This window comes from Drosophila novamexicana, unplaced genomic scaffold (genome assembly GCF_003285875.2).
Source record: "Drosophila novamexicana strain 15010-1031.04,08,12 unplaced genomic scaffold, DnovRS2.1 tig00001690-arrow-arrow-pilon, whole genome shotgun sequence".
Lineage (NCBI taxonomy): Eukaryota > Metazoa > Arthropoda > Insecta > Diptera > Drosophilidae > Drosophila > Drosophila novamexicana.
The window spans coordinates 326,938-349,539 of NW_020824876.1; the positions used below are offsets into that span (position 1 = coordinate 326,938).

Genomic DNA, 22,602 nt, shown 5'->3' on the forward strand with positions numbered 1-22,602 from the left:
TGTGATAGGTTTGAAAGTTAGATGAAGATCGCGTGAGAGTGAGAGAGAGAGAGAGAGAGAGAGAGAGAGAGAGAGAGAGAGAGAGAGAGAGAGAGAGAGAGAGAGAGAGAGAGAGAGAGAGAGAGAGAGAGAGAGAGAGAGAGAGAGAGAGAGAGAGAGAGAGAGCGAGAGAGAGAAAGTTACATACAGACTGGGCTATATTGAGTCGTCTACTGATATAGATCAGGAATATATATGCTTCATGTTGTGGGAGAGTTCTTTTCTTATGCTTCACAAATTGCATGACAAAATGATATTTTTGTTATTTCAATAGCAAATTGTCGCGCATGCTATCATCGAGTTCGTCATCGAGAGGCAACACTGTACTTTTTTTTTAACTAGCGACATCTGGCGGCAAGCTGCCGCAACTGCATTTACGAGTTTTTTAAATGTCGCTGACATTTTCAGCTGTTTTTCTACCAAAGCTCAAAAGACCCACAAAGAAAAGCCAAACTTGCGCAAAAGTTTATTTTGACAAATTTATAAAAAAAAATTTATTTATATTGCTTAAAATGCTAAAATTGTTGTCGAAGAAGAAGACAACAGGCTGACAGCGACAGCAGACAAGAATTCATGTACAAATAATTTGCAAAAAAAAAAAAAAAACAAGGAAATCGTTTGCTTAAAAGTGAAAGGTGTGAAAAGGAGCTTGTCGAGTAAGTCGCCGAGTCACCAAGTCGCCGAGTCGCCTCTGACCTAATGATGATGATGCCACCAGCCGGATTGACGGGCATTCACATAGCTCTTGAGCGCCTCCCGTCCCTGCGTGGCCGACTGATGCGTGGGGAAGAGATGCGGTCCGCTCGTCTCATAGTTGAGTCCATTGTGCTGATTGAACACATACGCCTTGGGCACATCGACGCCCGTCGAGACGCTGACGCTGGAGATGCTGTGGCCGGGTGCAGCGCCGGCTGCCGGCAAATAGGTGCGAGTGGGCGGCGATGGCACCCAGCTGGTCGATAGCTGCGGTTTCTGGGCCGGACGATATGGCTTATAGCTAGCTGTCGCTGGCGGTCCAACTAGCTGCGGCTGTGTCGGCTGCTTGGGCGAACTGACCGAATTCGAGGGACCATAGACATTGTTCCTCAGGTCGCAGACGGTGTTGTCGATGAGAGCGCCGAGCGGCGCGGTATAGATGCGGAAATTGACATCGCTGTAGTCGAGATCGGAGAGCAAAAAGACGGGCATACGATCGGACAGAACCCAAACGTTCTTGTTCTCATCGATCTTGACATCGGCCGGAAATACAAGACCCACATCGTCGCGATCGACAATGCCATGGAATTGCGGCGTATAGGGCATCGATGAGTGCCAGCAGCCGACAGCATTCTGATCAATCAGATTGAACAGCTCGATGCCGTCGTCGCTCATCACACGGGCCGTGGTATGGGCATTCGGGCCGCGCTCATCCAGGGCAATGAAATCATGGTAGCTGTCCTCGGTGCGCGACTCGTCGCGCAATATACGCGTGGAGACCGCAAACTGGCGATGGCTGGCCAGCGGGCTGAAGTAGAGAGTGCGATAGCCATCGGAGCGTATGGGCGACAGAGCCATGCCAAAGATGCCCTCCTCGCCCCATTGGAAGTTCAGGCCAGCAATGTTGTAGTCACCGCGCAGCGGATCTGGAAAGAAGTACGAGTGGGCCGAGAAGCGCCACGATTTGTTCAGCTCCCACGAATAGACAATCAGGCCGTAGCCCAGCTCGTCTGAGAAATAGGCAACAGCATCATCGCAGCTCTTGCCAATGTCCACGGCAATGTTCGCTATAAACGTATTCGGATTTGTGTCCTCGGCGCGCAGCTCGTAGCGCCGGATTCTTGTGTTTGTGGTCAGATCAAAGACATTCACTGCATACGGACAGGGATTGGTGGTGGTGTTGCCAATGCCGACAGTGCCCGTGTCCAGCACCCAGAGACGTCCGCACTCGTCCACCTTGATGCGATAGGCTGTCGTAATGCTGTTGGCGCAATCTCCGGCCGTATTGCTGCGCCAATCCGGATACGGTATCAGCTCCGGTGAGCCCGACAAACTGTGATCCATATTGATGTAGGTCAGCGTGGCCGGAATGCCTGTAAAAGATAGCCAAGTTGCAAACACGATTACAATATTAACCAACTTTGTTCGGGCAAGGTATTATTCAATCAAATTTTCATTCAGTTTTTCCGCTCATTTTCCGCTCCATCTCGACGTAAAGCTGAGGCGTTCATTTGTGACTTGTAAATGAATTGCATTTGCATTTGATAAAAATTGGGCAACAAATCCTTAAATCTTAAATATTGATCAACCTATGAGTCCCATTTCCACGCAAGCAAGTGGATTTGCCGAAAGGTGTGAAACTAATACCAAACGAGTCTTCACAAAGAGCTCTGATAGGATACGAAATCAGTTGAATGATAGATAGTCAAGCCTGAATATCTGTATGTCAATCTGCGAAATATTATCAGAAATAAGCTTAAAGCGATTTGAATGAAAAATTCAAAAGTTGTTTACAAAAGTCGGCAATCAATTTGCATATGCCTAATGTTCAGTTGCATCACAAATTGTAATCACTGTGCAAAATCCAACATTCCAGCTCTGATGACTCGAGCTGTGCGTTCATCCATCAATCAGTCAGTCAGTCAGTCAATCAGACAAGAGATGATTGATATGCATGAACGATTAGCTCATGAACAAAAACAACTGTTGCAAGCTTTTCCTGGCCCCCTACACAAATTGAGTGCTAGCAATTTTTCGATGCTATTAGACACATTTTGAGCAACTGCATCATGTATATACATCATCATTATCATCATCATTGTTATTGTCTTTATCATTACCATCATCATTGTCGTAGTCAAGCGTTTCCGCTCCAGTTGACAAGCCGCCGGATGACGTGGCCATATAACCAGTTGCTGTCGGTTGCGGGCGTGCGACATCGCCTCCACTTGTCTTGGCCAATTCTGTAAGTGGCATCGACCTCCTGGCACCCGCCCCTGTCGCCCGTTCGCCACGTGCCCGCCCGCATTGCCACAACAACGAGTTGCGGCTAACAAAGTTATTGTTTAACAACAACTTGTCTTTTTAAATCACTCCAATTAGAGTTCGGGCATTGCATTTACCCCATCCCAGTTAACTAGCTCTGGCTAGGGTTTGCCTGCAGCAGGAGTTGCTCTGCAGTTTTTTGCAATATTTGCTGGCGATTAACCGAAATTGTCAATACCCTGCCGCATGTTGCCTATTGCCTGAATGCACATTAAGTCGTAGACCCGCATTTTGTTAAGCCATTAAGCGTCGTTTGTTAAAGCAATTCACACCTCTCGATGCTCGAATCTGGTTTCTAATACCCTGTGTAAACATTAACAGTCGACCAGAAAAAAATGGGGCGTATTGCAGCTGTATGCAAATGCAAGCGACAGGCGGTATTGGAATTTAAGATTTCCCATAGATATAACAAACTTGTTTATGCTCTCTTTTCAATAATGCCTTTAATTTATTCGAAATCGATAAATATCGCTTATGCTTGTCATATCGGTTGAGTCTATCGATAACTTGATAAAGATTATTTATTTAAATTTATCGACAGTTTCTCACGTTTCCCTGAAATCGATTTCTAACAATCGTTGTGCTTCTTCTCACTTAAGTCAAGCTGCTTTAGGAATTGGCTTGGATCTAGAACCTTTTACTGAATCGATTTAGAATATTTGAAGTGTGCTCAGAGTCTGGGCATTGACTGCAAGCCTGGACTTTAACTATCTTATAGCATATGCTTAAGCAAAATCGATGACTATCGTTTTACAGCACTGGCATTTTCAGCTGAGACTATCGTTTATCTTTATCGATAACTATTCCACTCTCATTTATCGATAATATTCCTCGCTTAACTGAAATCGATCGATTTGAATATTTAGCTTCGCATGAGCTGTCGTTGTCGATATCGTTTTGCATTTCGATCAAGTCGATAAATACAATATCGATAACTATGACTTTAATCGGGTTTACTTTAATTTATCGATAACTTTTTTATATGGAACAGCAAGCCTCAGCTCGAGGCACTTTATTGAAGCATACGCTTAAGCTTGTTCAACATTGCAGCATTCCAGCTTTGGGCTTTGGCTAGAATTCAGTACATTGTAGGCCTATCGTAGGAGTTATCAACCGGTCATAGCTTGTTGTCTAGTTCAGTGTGGACTTGGGCAATCGTTTCGGACACATTCCCGGCTCGGTTTCAAATGGAATGTCAACTCGCTAGCATATTAAAATTTCGCATACACATATTGTGATGATAAACGACTGCACGGCTGCTTATGCCTTGGCTTGGCTAAGTAAACAACTTTATTTTGTGTTAGCTGTGCATGCATTTGATGTCAGCTGCCTGTCGGTGTCTCTGTCTAATTGTTCATATGCCTGGCCAGTCTGGTTATATTTGTGTGTTGGGACCTGTTCCCAAGCCTTAATAACAGTAGCGCAATGAGCGCACTTTAATAATATTAATTTTAGTCGCTTAGCGCGTTTGCAAATTTTAAGAGCCAATGAATTTTCCATTAGCCATTAGCCATTAGCCAGCTGGCTCTGTGCGTGTGTGTGTGTGTGTGTGTGTATGTGTCATATCCAATGTGTTATCATTCATGTGGCCACATCAAGCTAATGTAGGCTCATTGAGCCATTCACATGTTGTTGGTGTCAATTTGTAATTCAATGGTTCGGACGCATTGCAATTGCCAAGCGACTTACCAAACGATTTTAGTTTCGGAATCGAAATTGAGCTTGGGGTCGAGCTTGGTTTACCGGTCTTAAATTATGTGAGAACTGCACTTAGCAATTTTGATTAACATTTTATTCTCAGAATTGCATTCTTGAATTTTGTTTCCCAACACTAGCCAAAAGGAGTTGGCAATATGGGCGCGGCATATGCTTCTGTTTTGTCTCATAATTGATACGAGTTCATGTGAGAAACAACATTTTCAAATTGACAACACTAATTTTGTCAAATTATCGTTTTCCAACACTTGCTCCTCAGTAGACGGGCAATTTAAGTGTGTCGCTTTCGCAAATGTTTCCTCTATTTAAATCGTCGTAAGACATTACTGTATATATTCGAGTTAATCGAAATATTCATAGTGCAATACAACTCAATCTACCCTTTCGTTACTCAACACTGTTCAAAAATTGTTAATTTATTTATTTGTGAATATTTAGAATATTTATTTAGAATATTTTGAGCATTTTAATTTAAATGAAGACAACCTTTAACAACGCCGATTTGCTAAATTTGTTGTTGCATTTTCCAACACTTTTTTTAATACTGACAACGACTATTGTAGAATATTATATTGTTGGTTTCGGTTTGATTCTGAAATTATTAAATTAACTAAAAAACCGACAAAACATGAAGTTTTTTGCAACTTAGTTGCGCTGTCCAACACTTTTTTTATTTATAATTTTATTTGTGGACTCATTAAGACTACGATTTAATTGTCTGCATTCTTTGAAAAGTTTGCAGTGTGTGCGTCAAGCTAAAAATGTTTCTATTAAGTTTAGTAAAAAATTATTTAATAGAAGAAGTATTGTTTGCAAAACTTTTGTTTACCAACACTGGCCGTAGGCAGCCCCGTTCACCGTTCGTTTTGCTTGTATCACGTCCGGCATCGATTTCTATCTTGACTAATATGGGAACCGGCAATTCTTTAGCCAAAATTGTAAATGTCCACAAACAATCTTATTGTGATTCATGCTTTGTTTACCAACACTTTTCGAAGGGACTGAAATTGATTGATTTGTTTTTGCTGTTTTGCTGTGGCCCTTTCAATAGTTTTTTCTTGTTGTTTTTTTTTGTTTTTGTTTTGTTTTTGAGTTGTCTTTGAGTTGAGCCGAACACTTGAGCAGCCACTTGGCTACCTTATAATAACTTATAAATGTCAACTGATTGCAGGTGCCATTTCTCGTTGTCGTTGTTGTTGTAAGTTATGAGATTTACTTGAGATTAGCTAATTGATTTGCCTTTGATACGCATTTTGCGTCTCAACTTTCGCTCGACACTTGGCTCTTGGCTTTTGTTTTGGACGACCTTCTCTGGGCATTGCAGACATTGGCATTCCAATGGATATTTGATGCCGTTCTTGAGATAAATGTAATGTACGTCCCAAGGCTGTGCTCGGATTGTAAATGCTAGAAATCGACTTGGGGCTTAGGCCTAAGATGAGATATTTAAAGTAGCTCCCATTAAATGCCAGACAGAGTTGTCGCAGCTGTCAAGTTTCTCGATACAAGTAGCTTCTGGTGCTTAGGCCTGAGATAGGTTTTCATAAGTAGCTCTCATTAAATGCCAGACAGAGTTGTTGCAGCTGTCAAGTTTCGCACTTTATGTTTGTGTTTACGATGACGCTGAACGTGTGGCTAAGCCTAGCTGAGCTGGTTAAACTAGAAGATTCCCCTGGATAGATTTGTGACTCAATTAGCTACGAAGATGTTTATTTAGCTATTTGCAAGTGCTTGGCTTTAACTTTGTCTTCAACTCGTTTCACGGTCTCGATATATAGACTCAGATATTCATTAAATCCGCATTATCATTGTTAATGGAAGCTCTGAAGTTGGCATGGTCTTCAGCTAAGATCTTACGAGATGGTAAAACCAGTCGAAGATTTAAAGCGTGCTTTCCCCCTTATCAATTGCCTGACTGCAAAGGGAAGGTGTTTTTAAGAAAGGTATGTTTAATAGGAATATGAGCCCTATATTTAGTTAAATATATTTTCCAAGTTCTTAAAATGTTTCATACAAGACTTGCGTTTCTTCAAGATTTGCAAAAACTCTTAACTGAGAGACAGACTATATCTGTCTATACTATATCTCCTAATACTATATCTATCCAGCAGAGCACAGAGCTGCAGCTCCAATTGGAATATGACTCCAATTGGATTGTCGCAAAGATTTGCAACAACTCTAAGCTGGGAGACACACTATATCTGTCTATACTATCTGTCTATACTATATCTTCTAATACTGTATCTATCCAGCAGAGCACATAGCTGCAGCTCCAATTGGAATATGACTCCAATTGTCGTTAAGATTTGCAACCGCTCTTAACTCTGTCTATACTATATCTCCTAATACTATATCCAGCAGAGCACAAAGCTACAGCTCCAATTGGAATGCGACTCCAATTGGATTGCCGTTAAGATTTGCAACAACTCTTAACTGAGAGATACACTATATCTGTCTATACTATATCTCATAATACTATATCTATCCAGCAGAGCACAGAGCTGCAACTCCAATTGGGATGTGACTCCAATTGGATTGCCTTTAAGATTTCCAAAAACTCTCAACTGAAAGACACAGTATATCTGTTTATACTATATCTCCTAATACTATATCTATCCAGCAGAGCACAAAGCTGCTACTCCAATTGGAATGCGACTCCAATTGGATTATCTTTGACCTTTTCTATATTTTCTCGCATTGTACGCATTCAATTGCAATGAAAAATGTGCTTTACTTATTAAGCTGCTGCTTAATTAATAATTTAACAAATTTTCAAGTTTTTTGTTTTATTAGCCAGCCAATCCCTTGACCTGCTCATATCGTGCAGAACTATAGCCAAAAGTGAATACAAAGTATTCAAGTATTCAAACTTGTTGCACTCAAATGCAGCTCTCACTTTGAATAGCATCGCAGCTAATTGTTGATTATTGCCATTTATTTAGTTTGTTGTTGTTCATTTATTTGTTTTGTTTTTGTTTTTTTTTTTTACTTAAATTTGTAACGGTAAAGCATAGTCAAGGCTGCGAAGAAGCCTTCACAGTTGCTTTGCCATTATTTATTCCATTCAATTGGTTTTATGGTTGAATTCTAGCGAACCACGCAATGCCGCATATATGTCTGCTATTTAAAACAGTTGCCGTTAGCAGTTATTATTAATAGCTATTAATTAATAATTAAATCGAATTTGATTTCATAAAAACTTTTGTGTGCTCGTGCAAAGCTAATGAAACACAAATCAAATCAAATGCTTCTGGCAAAGACTTTGGAGTTAACTAAGGGAATTTTTGATTATTATTTTCAATTTATCAAATAGCACATAATATAAAATATAACATTACATATTGTTTTATATTTATCAAGATAGATTAAAAACAAATCCAGTTTCAGCTGGAAAAAGTCGGAGATTTTTATTTAAATTTGTGCAAATCCAAAAATTGTAAGAAAAACTCTTTTGGTTTTAAGAAAAAGTTGGGCTTCAAAAGCAAGAATATAAAAAGTTAAAAAAAAAAACAACTAAGAGGTTCTAGTCGCTACTAGGGGATACCCTGAACCCTCTTCTTCCAACATCAAATGCATATATGTATATATACTATTCTAGAAGCTATATGTCAAGTTGGCTGACTCTAGCTCTTATTTTTTACCAAAATTGCCCAAAAAACAGGATATCGATATCGATTATATATCGATTGCTTGGAAACGGAGCAAGTTATCGATTATCGGAAACAAACTCGATCTGCGCAGGCACTAGGAGCATCTACGTCTAGTCTCTAGCTCTGATAGGTTCTGAGATCCTTGCGTTCATACATACGGAGAGACGGACAGACAGACGGACATGGTTAGATCCACTCGGCTATTGATGCTGATAAAGAATATATATACTTTATGGGTTCGAAGAAGCTTGCTTCTGCCTATTACATACACTTGCATTTTGCACAAATACAATCAAGTACCCTTACCCATTTTTAGGGTACAAAGATGTAGTGCATGCAATCTGGAGTTTGTGTTTGCATTGCATAAATGCATCTCGCGAGTGGCAATTATATTCGCAGGCAAAGTGATCAAAGCAGAGCTGAGCAGCAGACGCAGTTGTCAATTGGCTGAACAAGTTGCAATGCGCACACGACGAGTCAATCACTCGAATCACTCGAATCGCGTCAATTTGTAGTTGAATTGAGCATGTTAATTTGCGGCGAAAACAAGTGCCAAACACGAGCAATAACAGCAAAGCGATTTGTCGCACAGTCGCACAAATGTTGCCCAAACGCGTGATGTAGAACCCAAGTTGGGCTGCGGAAATTTAAAGATCTGGGAAACTGGGGAGGTGGGCATGTACTCACCGTCGCGCCAGCGCGGCACTGTGACAAAGAGTCGATTGCCAAAGTGCTCGACGCCGACGGGCAGGCCGTTCTGCGGTATATAGTCGCCGCTGGCGATCGCCTGCTCCTTGAGCCGTTCGTTGGGAAACGCAAAGTCCAATTGGTTCCAGCTGTAGCGCTCCTGCAGCTTGTAGGCGGCCCGTGTGCAGCCGGCCAGCAGCAGCAGCAGCAGCAGCGGCAGCGGCAGTGGCAGCGTTGGTAGGGCTAACATGGCGTATGCGCAATTGTTCAAATGAAACAGTTGGCGTGTCTAAGGAACACTTGACTTGACACTTGGCTAAGCACTGAGAACAACAACAACAACAACAGCAACAATAACAAAAAGAAAATCTATATGGAAAAAAACTCGGTTGTCCTTTTGGGCGTGTTTAGTGGGCGTGGCTGGCGAGGAACCTCCCGTATATGTTTAGATAATTTTTAAAATTGTTTTCTTTATTTTTAATTTCTAATTATTTATTGTTTTGGCTTAAGTCTCAGCTCGAGCGGCTGGCGCGTTTGCGACTGTTGGCCATAATTTCGCGCTCACGTTTTATATAAACTTATTTTTTCAGCAGCAGCAGCAGCAGCAGCAGCAACAGTTGCCGCTGCGGCAGCAACAGTTGCCGAAGGCGCAAGCGCGTGGCTTCCTCTTCGGCAGCAGTTCGGCGCGTTCGGCTGCGGCTCTGTTGCCATTGTCTTTTCCCTCCGTGATTGATTTTCACGCATGTTTAGACCGCATGCTGACCACCCTACCCCCCCCCCCCCCCCCCCCCCACCCCTCCCCCCTCCCCCGCAGCACCACTCCCCCTGCTGCCGACAGCTGTAGTTCCGTTTAATGAATTTGCTTTTAATCAAAGCGGCTCAGCGAAAAAAAAAACCAAAAAAAGCGCACCCGTGACCCAACTGACCAGCAGACCCGTCGCCTTCGTCGAAGCAGCCTTTCGCTGCGTTTTTAATTGGCCTCAAATAAAATTTTTTTTTTTGGTTTTTTCGCTTTTCTCTCTTTTTTTTTTTGTTTTTGTGTGGTTGGGGCCAAGACGATGATTCATAGCCGAGGGTCAAATACGCAGAGTTTCCGCCTAAGGTGTGCGTCGGATATACTCTAACTGCGTCCATACCCTAACTCTATTGGAACGTTTAGAGTTTCTGCTTATGCCAATTGGAATTTATATAGAGCTCTCGCTATGCGTATAAAAGGCAATCAATTAATGGAGTTCCAAGCATTTTATGAACTTTTAAGCATTTTGAGCACAAAAGAAGCGTTTTATAAACTTGCATTCAGTTTCCAAAAATCTGTTCCATATGTAAGCACATATATATTTGTGGGTACAGAAACAGACAGATCAAGTATATATATATTTTATATGCAACTTTTTCTATGTCACATATTTGATATGTTTTGAATGCCTTTTCGATAGATCGTGCCTAAGTTATTTACACCTCTATATATATATATATATATACATCTTAATCACAATCTAGATCCCGCACTAAGCTTTCTTTCTCAAGACCTTGGACTATTATATCGCATATCTGACATAGAAAATGTCGGTCGAATATTCAGTTTTAGTTAAAAGTTAAATCGAATAGCTTCTTTATGCTTAAAACAAGCCCATTCTTGGCAGCTTTGGGTCTCTTTTGAATGTCAATTGAGAGGGTTATTTTTCTCATGATAAAGTTAAGCGACTTCTTCTTCAACTCGAACAGTGCTCCGTTCAAGTTTACTTTCGAGAATCTTTCAAAAATTGTCTGGAATATGATTTTCAAGCGCCTGTGATTTAAGCCTAACACACATTGTTAGAGCAACAACTGGAAATGGCATAAAATACTTGCAAAAACTCGACTCGTATTACAAATAGGCCGCATTTGAGTCTCGCAATTGGAATTATTGCTCAGCTCTTTTGCAGAGTATTTAAAGTGCAGTGTTTCGCATGCGTCGCATTCACATCAATTGCTCGTTGCGCGCCATAACCGAAAATAAAATAATATAATATAATAATAATAATAATTGCTTTGTGGGCAAATTTGTACAAATTTGTAGGGCAGGTCTTTCCACAAGAGAGGTGCGTCAGTTAAACTGCGGCTGTTGCTAACGCCCCGGTCTCGGGCATTACTCAGCGATTTGTGTGACTTATGAGAGTACAAACTATATATAGACAGATATATGGATATATATATATGTATAAATGCGATTTGTGGCAATTGTGACAGCGTTTCCTCTGCATGTGGTCCTCTGACAGCGAAACGGAACCATTCCGATAGAAGCCCAGCCTCCGGCAAGTAACCAGAATCTCTGGAGCTGTCAGCTAAAAGGCGTTGCGATCTGCATTAACACGAGCCAATCTGACTTAAAGTGCATTTTTTGCAGCTGCTAAAATGTAATGGCCAGCTCGACATACCCTGTACCGCAGTGAGCGAGGTGAGGGCATGACAGACTCGTGCAACAAACAGATCAGGACAACGATCCGAGATCTTGTTTATTCTCAATGTCATTGCACATTTGTATTAAAATTATTTTGTAAATTGAAGAAACAAGTTTATCGTAATATTTTATGAATTTTGTTTGTTTTTTTTCAAACGTGTCCCAGTTACTTAAAAAGCTTGTGCCAAAAATATTTGACACTTGTTTATGAACAACCATTTATTTATTAACACAATACGTTCACCTTAATGGCAACTCAGGTTTATTTATGATATGAGCTGGCGCAGTGTGTGCATGGGGTATTCATGGGACTGGCACGCCCGACCAGAGCAGGCCGACTTGTTCATGTTTAACCGCTTGACGATACGCAATTCACATTTGCGTTGCATGCCGCAAAGCGGCAGCCGCAACAGCAAGTGGCATTAAGCTGCGGCAGCTACCGCGTTGCATGGTGCGTGGTGCATGGTGCGTGGTGCATGGTGCGTGGTGCGTGGTGCGTGGTGCATGGTGCGTGGTGCGTGGTGCGTGTGGCTCATTAGACGGCCGTCTGGTCGGCTAAGCCACCGCAACGGCAATGTGGTGCGATGTCTTATGCAAATTGCCACATAAACAATCAGCTAATTTTTGGCTTTTTGGCTTTTACTTATGCAAGATTGCAATGCTGGCCAAGAATTTGGCTAGATATATTTTATGGTACCTAATTGGTATCAGTTGTGATTTAACCTCAATACTGTTAAAGACATTTCAGTTGCCAAATTTGTTTGTTGACATTCCAATCGAATGTTGTCATTCACTTAATACATATTGTGGCTGTTTTGCCATTCGCCCGGAACATACTTAAATTGTTTGCGATTTGCGTTTGTTATCGATCTATGCTGATTTGTGCTGCTGATCCATAGACTAGCCACAATCCATTTGTCATTCGTTTGTTGAGACCACAAAATGAACTGTGCGTGCGTGTGATTGTCAAATGATTCAAATGAGCTAGTTCATTGCCGTTTCAGGTTGTTGTATTGAAGCGTTTTCTACAATCGAACTATGAAATCTGTCAGCTTATCTAAGAAAATGATTTTATTTTAAGTTCATTGTTGTGTTATCATCATATTGAGCTACTTTGCTTCAATTGAACTAATTTAGTCATTCACTGATTAGCTGCAAATAGTGTGTCAAATGAACTAGTTCATTTACTTGTTAGGTTTATACACTGAACCATATTCTTAAAGCTTAGTTCATTTTAATGCGTCATATTGAACTACTTTATTCATTCACAGATCATTCAAATAGTGTGCCAAATGTACTAGTTCATTTCCTTGTAAAGTTGATATTCTCAAATCTTAAGGCTTACAGGATTTATATATCTAGTTCATTTTAATGCGTCATTGTGAACTACTTTCCTGCAATTGAACTACTTTATTCATTCACAGATCATTCAAATAGTGTGCCAAATGAACTAGTTCATTTCCCTGTAAAGTTGATATTCTCAAATCTTAAAGCTTAAAGGATTTATATATCTAGTTCTTTTTAATGCGTCATATTGAACTACTTTATTCATTCACAGATCATTCAAATAGTGTGTCAAATGAACTAGTTCATTTCCTTGTAAAGTTGCTATTCTCAAATCTTAAAGCTTAAAGGATTTGTTCATTTTAATGCGCCATAAACGTCATATCCAAGTACTTGGCTTGAACCACTTTGGATCTCAGTTCATTAAAGCGAACTAATTAATTGCGTGGCGGCACTTTTGATTGATTGAGCTTCTGTAAATGAACTTATATTGTGGTATTACCAAATTGAACTAATCGAATTCATGGCACGTAACTTCTTTCAAAGAGGAATTCATCGGGAATGCGTCTGCAGTAGCTATATTCCACCTAATTGGGAAGAGGCACCAAATACATTTATATTTATATAAGTTAAACAAATCGAATATATATAGAGTCAAATATATGTATCTCTTTAGCCTAGTTTAATGAACTTGTTGTTTTAGAACATGCCGCGCATTTTCCGTGTGCGTTGCGTTAATTAATTAAATGTGAATTATTGCAAAAGTTTTGCTTTAATTTACTTCTTTATTTTTTTGTGCTTCTCTCTGCGCAATGTAACGCACAACAGCACACATAATTAATTGTAAAACATGATGACAGGCGGTCAGGGAACACACATTTTAGGAAAAACTGGCAACACATCGATAGATGTTGGGTCAGCTGAAGCTGAAGCTGAAGCTGGAATCGCAGTTGGATTGTCGACAAGTGGTTGAACTCTGTTGGGCGGAGTCGGAGTCAGGGAGGTTGGGCGGGGGAGCGAGGGGCAAGCAGACAGCGGCCAGACGATGCACTTCGACGATAGTATTGCGTTTATATATATTTATTAGTTTTGTGCATTTATATAGCTTTAATTTATGATTTGTGCCTTACAACGACGCGCTTGTCTTGTGCGGCAGGCCCGGCCGCCCGGCCTGCCTTTGGCATGCCGCATGCTATGCACCTGTACAGGTGCACACGGCCTGGCTACGCACCGACTCGCAATGTTCGAGTGTTTTTTAGTTGAGCCCCTAAATTTTCTGCCAACAGGCCGTGACGCGTGAGACGGTGAAACCGAATGAAATGTGCACTGAAATCGAAGCCAAGTCCAAACAACTTTGTGAATGGACCAAAGCGATTGCCCAATGTCCGCCAAGATCTTGAAATCTGCTGCTGTTTGTGGCCATTAAATTGCCTCATTTGCATGTGGAAATGACAAATCCGATTACAACTATCCTTAAAAAAAAAAAAAAACAAGAAAAACAAATAAACACAAAGGAAAAGCCATTCACGGGCTGAGAAAGTTTAAAAGCCCAGGCTTATTGAGATAATCAAAAATAGATAGAGTTTGAAATCTAAGATATACATGCCGGAGAATACGTAGTATAGATAGATAGATGACATTTTAGATATAGAGATCTGAGATATATATATAGAAAAATAGGCATATATATGTGTAGATATAAGCAAAGGTAAAAAGCGATTTGAAAAACAAAGTAAGCGCACGAATGCAAAACTTTTCAATACAAAAATCAATTTCAAGCTAATCCTTGCCAGAATATAGTAGAGAATCATGTGGGACATAAAATATATATAAAATTAATATGAGTCTTACATACTAGTTAGCCTTTTCTGTGTAAAAGTATGGCACTTTGTCAATTGGTTATTGAAAAGCATTTATTTGCATGCAGTCGTATATTTAGTCAGCCGATTCGCTGGATCTCAAGCTTTCTTTTGCCTGAAGTTTGAAGACGCAACTACGCCCATTTCCTATACAATTGTTTTCAATAAGAGTAGAGATCACGTGGAAGGCTCTTGAGTTAGGCTGGGTTCTATGCGAGTAGCGTTGCCAGATCAACAGCGCCTGAGTTCTCAAGAGCAGGGCTGCCAATCTAGTTGAAACTACATGAAAAAATTGTAGTTACTGAAAGTGAAATGTCGTTTATTTTAAAGTATTCAATAATAGCTTATTAAATTCATTATTTTTAATTAGAGCAGCGTTGCCAGATCAGTAGCTCCTGAGCTCTTAAAAGCAGGGCTGTCAATCTAGCTTAAACAATAAACCAAATTTTTAGCTAATGGGAGTGAAATGTGGTTTATTTCAAAGTATTTAATAATAACTTATTAAATTCATTATTTTGAATATAAGCAGCGTTGCCAAATCAACAGCTGCTGAGTTCTTAAAAGCAGGACTGTCAATCTAGCTGAAACTATTTAAAAAAGAAAAATGTTAGCTATTTAGAGTTTTCATTTGCATTTTCCATTTTTCCTGAAATCTTATCAAATTAATGTTGAAAGTCGTTTAATGTGAATTGAACTAATTTCATTTATTCAATGTACATATTCAAATCTTAAAAGCAGAGCTGACCAATTAGTTTTAAAAGCAAAAAATCTTATCTAATGGAAGTTGAATGTCGTTTAATTTCAATTTAATTGCGGCCGCCGAACGAGTCCTGACTCTGACAATTTTGGCATCATTTGAATGGGAAGCCAACAGATCTGCCCAAGCCCGGGACTAATGAGAGCTCAACGTCTTTTGGCTGGGGCTCGGGCTGCGTTTATTTATTTGTGTGTGTTTCGGATTGTTGTTTATTTACTTTCTTGGCGGCTTTTGTCTCATTATCTCTGACTGTAAATGGCAGCGTGAAGCGTGCACATTTTCCGCATCCAACTGCAACTCCAACTCCAACTCCAACTGGAACTGAAACTGGAACCAGTTGCTGTCAGCTTTCAGCTAGCCGTTAGCTGAGCTCAGCTGCAGCTTACCCCCAGCTCCAGCTCCAGCTCCAGCTCCAAGTTCAATGTCATTGTTTTGACTTGTTTTTTTCATTTTTTATTTTTTTGGGCTTTAATTTATTGTGTGTGCTTTGCGCATTTCTCGTTGTTGTTTCGCTTGTTTGCAACTGCCACATTGTTGTGCCTTGTGCCAAGATTTCCTGTTCCGATCCGAATGCGAATCCGAATGCTAATGTATGGTCTGGCCAATGGACTAGGCAACATTGCCACACACACACACACACACACACACACACACACACACACACACACACACACACACACACACACACACACACACACACACACACACACACACACACACACACCGAAGACTTGTGGCAATAAGAGGTTGTGTCAACAGTGGCAAACTTGTCGCCAAATGGGTGGAAATTGATTGCATTAGTCGCAGTCGCAGTCGCATTCACAGTCACAGTAGCTGTTGCTGCTGCTGTTGCAGTCGGATTTGGCTTCGGTGTATATGTATCTGAATAGTTGGCACAACAGACCGACAACTCAATTATCTAAATCACGCCGCAAATTAGACACTCGACAGTCGCACAATACACCTCTAGCTGCTTGTCTTGATGGGTAAATATGCACAGATTCTCGTTATGCGATAAAGATGAAACAAAAATGCCACGAGCCAAAGTCATGCCAAAGAGTTTTTGTGTTCTTTTTATACCCTGAACCCATTGAAAATGCGTAAAAAGGGTATATTGTATTTGTGCGAAATGCAAATGTATGTAACAGGCAGAAGGAAGCATCTCCGACCCCATAAAGTATATATATTCCTGATCAGTAGAGCCGAGTCGATCTAGCCATGTCTGTCTGTGTGTCCGTCTGTCCATCCGTCCGTATGTATGAACGCAAGGATCTCAGAACCTATCAGAGCTAGAGACTAGACGTAGATGCTCCTAGTGCCTGCGCAGATCGAGTTTGTTTCCGATAATTGATAACTTGCTCCGTTTCCAAGTAATCGATATGAAATCGATATCGATATCGTGTTTTTTGGGCAATTTTGCTAGATAATAAGAGCCAGAGTCACCAAACTTGACATATAGCTTCTAGAATAGAATATCTATATGCATTTGATGTTGGAAGAAGAGGGTGCAGGGTATCGCCTAGTCGGGAGCTCCCGACTAGAACCTCTTACTTGTTGTTCTTGCTTTGATTCTCTTAATTGTCTGCCCATTAACTTCGCCGCGTTGTTTAAGGGGTATATAGCTTATCTATCTACATATCTTATACCCTATACTTGCGCTATGAATCGACAAGGGTCGTACTCCTATGCCTCAAATGGCCATAATAAAATTTCTATTCCCCATAAGTTAATTTTAGTTAATTTTCACTTCAATAGCTTTAAAAAAGCTACTCTACTCCATAAACCCTGTTTGTAGCTATACATATATTTGTCTATACTCTACAATTTATAGCTCTTCATTTTGTGATACGAATTTTCAGTACAGATCGTTTGTATATTCCAATCGTGAGTTCCGGATGTGGCTTATACATAAAACAACAATTTCTGTACGCAGTCTGACAACAGGGTATCACTTAGTCGAGCACTGACTCAGACTGGCATCACAAGTATTTTTGATAAAAATTGTATTTAATTACATTTTTATTATTCATTTATTTTGTCAGCGTTTCATGTTGTTCTCTCGAATTTATGAAATGCGCACAACACTTTAATAACCATATAAATAATAATAATAATTAAATAAAAACGAAAATTAAATAAATTTCAACTGAAGTCCACGGTGTCTGGCTGGCGCCTTACCACCACCAGGGCGGCGGACCGGGCGTATTGTCCTTGACATCAATGAAGTAATCGTTGGAGATTTCCGCTTTAGGCTCAGCGTACTCAACCGAATCCGAGGCATCCACCTCCTCGACAGCCTCGACTGGCTGCTCGGCAGCCGCAGGCTCCGGCTCCAGCGCTTGGTCAAGCTGCTCAGCTTCCGCTGGCCCAACAGCCGCTGATCCACCCAGCGGGGCAAGCAGCGCCATCACAAAAAGTGCTCCCAAAATAATGTGATTCTTCATGGTGCACGTTTCGTTTGGCCGTGTCGCTACCAAGTTGCCAATCTGCGTTGCTTTCTAGGCAACCAGCCAGCTTTTATACGCTCAAGAGCCACACTATGGAGAACAATTCTATTCTATTTCATTCTTATTCTATCTTGATGCTATTTGTTTTGTTTTTTTGCAAGCCCAATTGTTTGCTTACTTTGGGGTTATCAGAGACAAATGTGTGTGGGCCTCAGTGTGTACACACGAGAGCTACAGAGAGAGAGAGAGAGTGAGAGAGGGGGAGAGGGGGAGGGAGAGGGAGAGGGAGCTCTCTTCAAAGTGGGTTATCTAAATGAGGCTTTTAAATTGTGACGATCTTCCAATTTGCGCAATACGCTGCAGCATTTGCCTGTCCTGACTGACGGACTGACTGACTGACTGACTGACTGACTGACTGATTGATTGATTGACTGATTGACTGATTGGTGATCAGCGCACAGCCCAAAACAATAAGAGATAAATAGCTTCCATTCTTACAGTAGTTCCCTTATTTTATAAAGGAACCTTAAAACCTTACCATCCGATCGGCCTCAAACTCAATTTTAAAGATCTTTGTTCAAATTCATTTGAGGGATGTTTCAAACTTTCCATAAAATCCATTCCTTCTTGGTATAAATGGGGGGTTCAACGATTTGCTGGGCGATGTTTCAAGCTCAAACTCATTTCTGAGAATCTTTACAAAAATACAGACCAACGATTTTTTGGGTAAAGCTTTAACTTGGCTTACTTCTACATCTTAGATAGTTATAGATACTCTGCCAAAGTAGTGTATTTTCTTTTATGGATTTCCTACAATAATCTGTCTAGCTACAAAAGGGAAATGTCTGCAAGGGTATTAAATCTACCTTACATTCTCGTTATCGTAAACTTGACAAATATTATAGTTTTATACAATTATTCAACACAGTCTTAGCTCAGCTTTAAAATATACTCGGCTGCTGGTTGTTTCTTGCGAAGAAAGTGTTTATCTTCTGGGACAGACAGACATGCATGGGTTGGACACAGATGCCTGCCTAAGTTCTCTCCAGATTTTGTATAAACGTCTTATCTACTTGAATTGTGCCGAATGATAGAGATTGAGATAAATGAGATACACGCAAACACTCTGCGAATATTCGCTATATATGAAAGGAGTGTAAACACTTTTTCCTTATCGAAAATCACGATAATTTCGCTTGACATGGAGTTAGGTTTCGGCTTTCCTTCGCGAAACCTGTCAATTCCATTTAATGTTCGCTGAGACACAGGCGACGGCTGCGTTTATAAGCCGCCAGAAATTCATATGAATTGCTTCCGCATGGGAAAATGATCGTTAATTTAGTTATCAGTAGAAAATTATGAATATTTAGATAAGAGTACAACATTGGCGATACGACGAGTCGAACACAGGGGCTGGCCGCTACGAAATCTCATGGCAATGGGAAAATGTTGCATTATGAAATCAGAAAAGCGAAAAGCAATTGTAATTGAAATTGAAATTGGACACTTTGCTCAATTGGCTGTGCAAATGTGCGTGTTGTGAACTGTTTTTCTTAGTTTTTTTTTTTTTGATTTTGTATTTTTGTTTTTTTCTTGGTTTCCTGGTGAAAAGTTGTCATTGTTGGTTGTGTAGATTGTTGTTGTTGTTGTCTTTCGCTTAAGAGACGACAAGACGTGTCGGCCAGTTGCCTCGCACTTGTCCAGTTTTGGCAGCCATTCGGCTCAATTAGCTGCCAATTAAAAACTATTTAAATCGCCAGCTGCTAACGAGTTGGCTGCCATTAAACGTTCCCCCAGTTTGTTCGTCAATCAATGCCTGTTTCCCGTTTCCTTCACGCCATTTTCACATTCTTGCCAACACGCAGAGGCAACACCCCCAACCCCAATCTCGCTCTCACTCTTGCCCCCGCCCGTCCGCCCGCCCGCTCGTCTGCCAGCTATTGAACAAGGAAATGAGCCATAACAATAAGCAAACATGTGTGTACAAGTCAATTTTCAATATTTGTGAAATATTTATGAAAATTGTCTGAAAGCTTCGAATTTTTTTTTTATTATTTTTCATTCAATTATATGAAAATTGTTATTTGCCTTGCCTCTAGACCTTTTTTTGATGCCCTTTTGTTCTACTTTACAGAGTGTTCACTGTGATACTCTATTTAACAGTCTTTTGCGTGTAATCCATGCGCTTGCCATAAGCTGGCCATTAATTGGAGCGTTCACTGTTGCCTCAGGCCTAGGCTGGCCCACATATGTGTTCGCTTGAAGATCAACTCGAATACGCTGATTGCCCCCGCCCCCGCCCCCGCCCCCGCCCTCTCGGGCATAGGTTTGAACAAACAAGTGATTCATTGCGAATGTAAAGCTTTTAATTGGTAATTACGTTAATTTGGTATTATTCGAATTGGATGGCCCGCTGGCAATGTGAAGGACTTGAGAGCTGTAAGCCACCGAATAGCTAGTAACTAATTATGCATGAAAACTGTGCCTGTGCCTTGTGCCTTGCGCCTTGTGCTTGTGCAATTCAAATTATAATTAAATTCGAAACTCAAATGCGAAGTGCAAAATCTAATTATAATTTATTGAATACGCTGTGCCCAACGGCAAGCGCCACATAAAAATGAAAACCAGTAAGAACACACGGCACTTTGGCAAGCCGAACATTCAATACGCTACATATATCGATTGTCTGGCTCAAAACTTAGACTATAAGTTATCTAAACTTGCCTGAAATATCTACCTACAGGAAGTACACTTACACTCTAAACGCACACAAAGACTGCGCATTTCAGGCATTGCCTGTGCTTCTTTTACCCTCTGGTCAAGCAATACAATCTTCACTAACTCGAGTGCTTATAGTCCGTTCTTTATGAAATTTTCAGTGCTTAACTGTGACATGCAAAAGTGTGCACATACCAAAGACCAAGGTTATACATGAAACATGTTTTGAGTTTTGTGTGTTTTGCAGATTTGAAGCGATACGAGAAAAGCTATCGAAAATGTGAAATATTTGTCAACTCTTCAAACTCTACAAGAAGCTGCATACCATAATTTGGTGTATCTAGCTTCTACAATTCTCGAGCTATATATATCGATATATATCGATAACATTGAAATAGGCAGAGATATCGATAAATTGGCATGGCATATGTGTAGGCTGACAAACTGTTACTGATGCTGATCAAGAATATATACATATATGTATAATTGAAGACCAGATTGGAATACCCTCTGCTAGGGTAGAAATAAACAAGATGAAACAAACAACAACATTTAATTAAGACCAGGCCGGGGCAATGCCGATTGCCTGAACTAGCTGAGCCAACTGAACTACATGACAGCTTGTTTGGCTAATAGACGTCGAGTCGTCGTTTCGTGCTACGGTTATTTCGTTTTTTTGTTTTGTTAATACAGCTGCAAAACTGGCGGGCAACAGCATAATAAACTGTGTTAAATGAAGTTCTGGTTGCGGCCCTCCCCCCCAGCCCAGGCCCACAGACGACGTCGCTGTCTGTGGCGATGTCGACCTTGCCACGGTTCTGCTCTGCTTGCCTCTTTTGACAACAGACGCCAAACGAAACCCAAAAGCCCAAAGCCCGAAATGCGAAATGCGAATTGCGAACAACTCTTGTTAATTCCAAAATTTATTATTTACTGCTAATAAACGAACGCATTTTGCAACTGTTAATCGCAATTGCAAATCAAAATTCAAGTTACCCAAAAACAAGCGGAAAAATAAAAACAAAAACCCACACTCAAAAAAAAAGGTATGCAAATGCCATGCAAATTCTTGTAACAGACCGTAGTCAATATGGTCATTGCCTTTTAAAGCTGAGTCTAACTCGACGTTTGTGAGCGCTCGACTGAGCCACGTTGGCATATAGACTCTCTAATATTGCATATAGAATACGATTTCTTCCATAAGGTTTCTAACTTCAGGTTTCTTCCGTAAGATTTCTTCCATCAGATTTCCTTTATAAGGTTTCTCCCTTTAAATTTCGTCCAAAAGGTTTCTTCCATTAAATTTCTTCTATAAGGTTTCTTCCATAAGAATTCTTCCATAGGATTTCTTCTATAAGGTTTCTTTCATAAAGTTTCTCCCATAAAGTTTCTTCCATAAGATTTCTTCCATAAGGTTTCTTCCGTAAGAGTTCTTCCAAAAGGTTTCTTTCATAAGGTTTCTTCCAAAAGGTTTCTTCCATTAAATTTCGTCCATAGGATTTCTTCTATAAGGTTTCTTCCATAAGGTTTCTTCCATAAGATTTCTTCCATAAGGTTTCTTCCCCAAGATTTCTTCCATAAGGTTTCTTCCCTAAGATTTCTTCCAAAAGGTTTCTTCCATTAAATTTCGTCCATACGATTTCTTCCATAAGGTTTCTACCATCAGGTTTCTTCCATAAGAATTCTTCCATAGGATTTCTTCTATAAGGTTTCTTCCATAAAGTTTCTTCCATAAGGTTTCTTGCATCAGGTTTCTTCCATAAGATATTTTCCAAAAGGTTTCTCCCATTAAATTTCGTCCATAAGGTTTCTTCCATAAGAATTCTTCCACGGGATTTCTTCCATAAAGTTTCTCCCATAAAGTTTCTTCCCCAAGATTTCTTCCAAAAGGTTTGTTTCATAAGATTTCTTCCATAAGGTTTCTTTCTTAAGATTTCTTCCAAAAGGTTTCTTCCATAAGGTTTCTTCCATCACATTTCTTCTA

At 40.4% G+C, this 22,602-nt stretch overlaps 1 protein-coding gene across 1 annotated transcript; it reads right to left on the minus strand.

Moving 5' to 3' along the window:
- Window positions 1–651: 651 nt before the first annotated feature.
- On the minus strand, window positions 652–9,576 carry LOC115768129 (protein yellow). The gene is made up of 2 exons (XM_030712624.1): window positions 9,114–9,576; window positions 652–2,108 (listed from the first exon to the last, which is right to left on the minus strand). Exons 1-2 carry the CDS (start codon window positions 9,361–9,363, stop codon window positions 736–738), a joined length of 1,623 nt encoding a protein of 540 aa, XP_030568484.1. The 5' UTR covers window positions 9,364–9,576; the 3' UTR covers window positions 652–735.
- Window positions 9,577–22,602: the final 13,026 nt, after the last annotated feature.

Coding starts and splice junctions, on each gene's coding strand:
- LOC115768129 (XM_030712624.1), bottom strand. CDS start 9,363: ATGTTAGCCCTACCAACGCTGCCACTGCCGCTGCCGCTGCTGCTGCTG. Junction 2,109..9,113: donor AGTGCCGCGCTGGCGCGACG/GTGAGTACATGC, acceptor TATCTTTTACAG/GCATTCCGGCCACGCTGACC.